This window comes from Alligator sinensis, unplaced genomic scaffold (assembly GCF_000455745.1).
Source record: "Alligator sinensis unplaced genomic scaffold, ASM45574v1 scaffold358_1, whole genome shotgun sequence".
NCBI classification, from domain to species: domain Eukaryota; kingdom Metazoa; phylum Chordata; order Crocodylia; family Alligatoridae; genus Alligator; species Alligator sinensis.
Window position 1 is genome coordinate 1,713,892 of NW_005842121.1, and position 4,304 is coordinate 1,718,195.

Here is a 4,304-nt window from a genome sequence, read left to right on the forward strand (position 1 = left end):
ATTACTGCAACGAGCAGCTTCACATAAACAGACGCTGGGGCCGCGAGGGCATGCCAGGGAATGGGACGGGAACCCGTGCACTTACTGCTGGGAAGCTGAAGCCCTGCTCTGCACTTCTCGAGCCAAGACAAGACATTACTCTGGGTGATAGGCTGGTCTGGAGGGAATGCAAATACCTCGCCCCCGGCGTGAAGGTTCACCCAGGCAAGAAGAGGCAAAGGCGGCGGGGTGCTGAAGTAGGCCTTCAGGATCCCCCGGCCAACTGGAGTCCTCTGGCTGTGGGAAAGAATTGATTGCACTTGTTCATTAGCAGTTCCACAGTGACAGACAAATGAGCCCCGTGGCCTGGTCCAAAGCACTTAAACAGGTGTCTGAGCAGATGAACGGTCCCGCTGAAGCTGGCGGGGGAATTCCTGTGCTTCTACAGATGCTTCAATGCTGCGCTGCAGGAGGTCGACTGGGCCTGTTTAACAGGATGGCTGTGTGGCCCGGTGTGCAGGCCACTGGAGCTGAATCAACCCAAGTGGGTTGTACCCCTCACCCTGCCCCTTGCTCTGGGTTTCATTCGCCCCCGTGAAGAGGGCCCACAGCAGGCATGTGAATCACGTGAGCTGTATTCAGATGGTGCCCAGGCCTTTGCTGGCTCTGTGCATGGAAGTGAATTTTACCTTGCTTGGTTAACTGAGTTCAGAGCAAACAGGCATCTTCTCCCTATAAGTGGCCTGAGTTTTTCCCCCTTCCTTCAAAGACTCCATTTTTCCTTCTTCCCAAAGGAAAGTGGGGCAGGGAGTCAGGAGAGGCCCACACCTTCAGGTGGGTTTCCTACAGTGCAAAATAACAGGAAAGCAACTGCTTTCTCTCTTTAAAAAAAAAGTGCATTCCTCATTAGTTAATTTACTGCCCCCATCATAGCACAGCTCCTCACGTAAAAAGTATGTGGTGATTCACTCATCGAGGTGGTCAAGGAGAAGCAAAAGAATAGACTAAACAACGCTAAAACGTGTTCATTTGGGAACCCTGATAATTCACCTTCCCATAACTCTTGATGCCTTGGCCATTCTCCTTGCTCTGCTGATTTGTTTCTTTCTTATCTTTCCTCTTTTGCCTCCCCCTCCTGACAACCGGTTCTTTCCCTTTAAGCAAGCAGTCAATGGTGGCATCCTTCACAAGCATCTTTCCTGGATGAAAACGAACACCGGGACCATGCATCATCTTTGACTAGCAAGTGGCTCTGTGTGGGGCTACCTTGCTGTTGTAGGGAATGCACCTCCATTAAAGGTGTGCATTTCTGTAAAAAAACTTGGCATTGTGATTCACAGCGATTTCATACTGAATAAATAGTTAAAATTTTAGCCTGGTAGTGCTTTCAGGAACTGCTCCGTCTGCTCTTTCTCCTCCCACCCCTCCACCCCCCAGAAGCCATAAACTCAGCTGTGGGGAGAAGCCGACACGTTTTAGCATTCTCACAGGTTAAGCCAGCAGGCGAGGAATGCCTCGCGGTTGCTTCCCCTCCCCAAACGCAGCATTTCATTCCTGTCCCGTGGGCCAAGATCGCTGTCACTGAACAGTATGAGTAAGGGACGTCCCAGGCTCCAGTACGTGGGCAGGTTTTCCACAGTAATTTCTGGCTGGAAGAGAACAGAGAAAGATGCTAGGAGAAATACGGGCTGCTTTTGGGAGGGGCTAAGCAGTCGTGACACAAGTAGGGGTAGGCTGGGCACTGCAGAGCCGTGGGGGTCCCAGGACTGCAGCTCAGTGGGTGAGTTTCCCACTGTTTGCAAGGTGGGAAACTCACCCCTTTTCAGAGAAGTGCTGCATGCAACGAAGGGGGAGAACCCAGATCTCCCGAATCCCAGATCCATGCCCTCCCCATTAGATCACACTGCCACTGAACGACCGCTGTGGACATGCCTTCTCCCAGCTATCGGCCTGGGAGCTTACTTCTGAAGCTTTTAGCTCTCATCCTCAATGCTCCACTGATGCATTCTGCACCCTCTCCCCAGCCAGCCCTTGCAGGTACCGCACAGTCATTACACTTACAAATGTTTCCAGTAATTGGTATCTGATGGTCTGAGCAATCTCCTGTGGCGTCAGTCTGGAGAGCAGGACAGGGTCTATGCTGCGTTCTTCATGACGAGCAAACAGCAGCGCTGGGAGAGGCACGTTGTATTTACTGGATCTAAAGGGACGTGGTTTGTTACAGTGACTAAATGCAAAAGCCTCCGTGCCCAGAGTGTGCTGAACCCACACATTACACCTTTGAGGGCTAGATGAAAGCATGAGATTGCCTAAGCACTGGGAAAGGGGCTTTCAAGGAGGACTCAGAGCTCATATCTCCATGCTGCCGGGTGCTTGCCTGGAGCTAGCAAAGCATTGAAACACATGCTTTGCTTGCAGTGCTAGGCATTCACTCGCATGGAAAGTGCTTATGTGCTGTGAGGCAGGAGGGGATTTTCAGGTTACTCCAGAAGGGGAATAGTTTGGCTCCCTTTTTAAGTCCCATTCCAGGACATGGAGCAGAATCAGACACATGCCATTCCTCTTAAACTTCTGTATTTCATACTGATTTCCTCTGTCTTGGTCTCAGGGTGGCTCCTCATTCCTGGAAAAGCTCAGACTCCTTACTCTTGCAACATACTCATTTTTCCAGGAATTTCTTTTTGCCCTTTAGCTCTTCAACCTCTGCAAATGTTAATCCCCTTCTCTTAGAGCAGCAGTGCCCTGAAGTCAGTACCTGGCTCAGCTCTGGTTTCCTCAGGATCTCTTAGGCTCCCTCAGTTCACTTTCCAGGGTCTAAACCCACACTTTACAGGTATTTCTCTCTTCCAAAGTTTCTCTTCAATCCTCCCACAAGCTCAACGGAGGCTGATGGCCAAGTGGCTGAGCCATCTCAAGACAGACCCATGGTGGGGCGAGATTGAGCCTCAGCCCTGACTTGCATCAAAGTTTGCCCCCAGCTGTAAAAGGGCACATGATCATTTGGGCTGCGCAGTGAAAGGCAATACTTGCCACATCGTTCCCTTATGTGCTCAGAGCCGTGGAAACTAGTCTGCTTCAATGCCCTGGGCCAGACAGGACCTCTGGGCTTTGTTTTTTACCCAGCTGCTGAGTATTCATTTTCCTGTCTTTGTTCTCCAGTCTCCCAGGGTGTAGGAGATGCACCCATTTCTCCTGCTGCTTTGGGCAGAGATCACACAAACCTGGCTGTGGTTGGGGGTGCTCATCTGTTTCCCATTGCCCACCAGCCTCTCTCCTTATCCATCATGCATGCTGAGTGCATGATCCTCTCTCTCTTGCCTCTGAATTTCTGGAATGTGAAGAACACCCCTGACCCTCCTGGGCTTTTTCAGCTCTTTCATTTAACAATAAGCATTTGGTCGATCATGGGTAACCTAAGCCATGAATCCATGTGCAAAAGGTGGGCAATCTGTATTAAGGGAGCAGACACACAATGAGATTGCTATGGAGTCATTTACTTCACATTTTGACCAAATAAACTCCGGTGCAGTTTGTATCGGAGTTTATTGCTCCCAGGCACCATGTATGCACATGCTCCCGGGACCGCAGCACACTGAGCTGGGTTGGAGCAGCCCTGCCTGGCAGAGGGCTCCAGGGGTGAGCCTACCAGCACAGGGCCGCTCTGACCCAGCCTCACCTGCTGCGGAGGGGCTGGCTGGGGCACAAGGGTGCTCCAGTGCAGGGCTAGCCGGCAGGCAGCCTCTGCACTGAAGCATCCTCATCCCTCAAGCCAGCCCCATCAGCGTCTACACATGCATTAGGGGGCAATAAATAACACTTGTTGACAAGCACTAGCCTATGGTGATGTTTACTGGTTTACTGTGCCCCAATAGGGGTGCATGTGTAGACCTGGAGACATTCACTGTGGAGCTAATTAGGCAGCTCTGCAGTAAACTTTGTGTGTAGACATGCCCACTGTGTAGAAACACAGGGCCAAAAGGGGAGCACATAAAAAGTGGAAACAGGGAGAGATCACCAAAGACGAATATACCTCCTCTGCTCGCGCTTGTAGGGAGGCAGTTAGACGGGCCAAAGCTACCATGGAGCTGAGGATGGCATCCCAAGTAAAGGACAACAAGAAATTGTTTTTTAGATATATAGGAAGTAAAAGGAAGGCCCAGGGAGGAATAGGACCCCTACTAAATGGGCAGAAACAATTGGTGATGGACAGGGGGGACAAGGCTGAACTCCTCAACGAGTTCTTTGCCTCAGTGTTCCTAAGCGAGGGGCACGACAAGTCTCTCACTGGGGTTGTAGAGAGGCAGCAGCAAGGTGCCAGACTACCA

General features: G+C 51.1%; 1 protein-coding gene across 1 annotated transcript in view; it reads right to left on the minus strand.

Annotated features, from left to right (window-relative positions):
- TXNDC16 (thioredoxin domain containing 16) overlaps positions 1–4,304 on the minus strand; it is a 70,289-nt gene that overhangs the window by 5,067 nt on the left and 60,918 nt on the right. Inside the window, exons 17-19 of the mRNA XM_014520500.2 lie at positions 2,041–2,179; positions 1,468–1,628; positions 86–276 (exon numbers count right to left, since the gene is read on the minus strand). Coding sequence (XP_014375986.1) covers positions 86–276; positions 1,468–1,628; positions 2,041–2,179 — 491 coding nt within the window. The remainder of the gene's footprint in view (positions 1–85; positions 277–1,467; positions 1,629–2,040; positions 2,180–4,304) is intronic.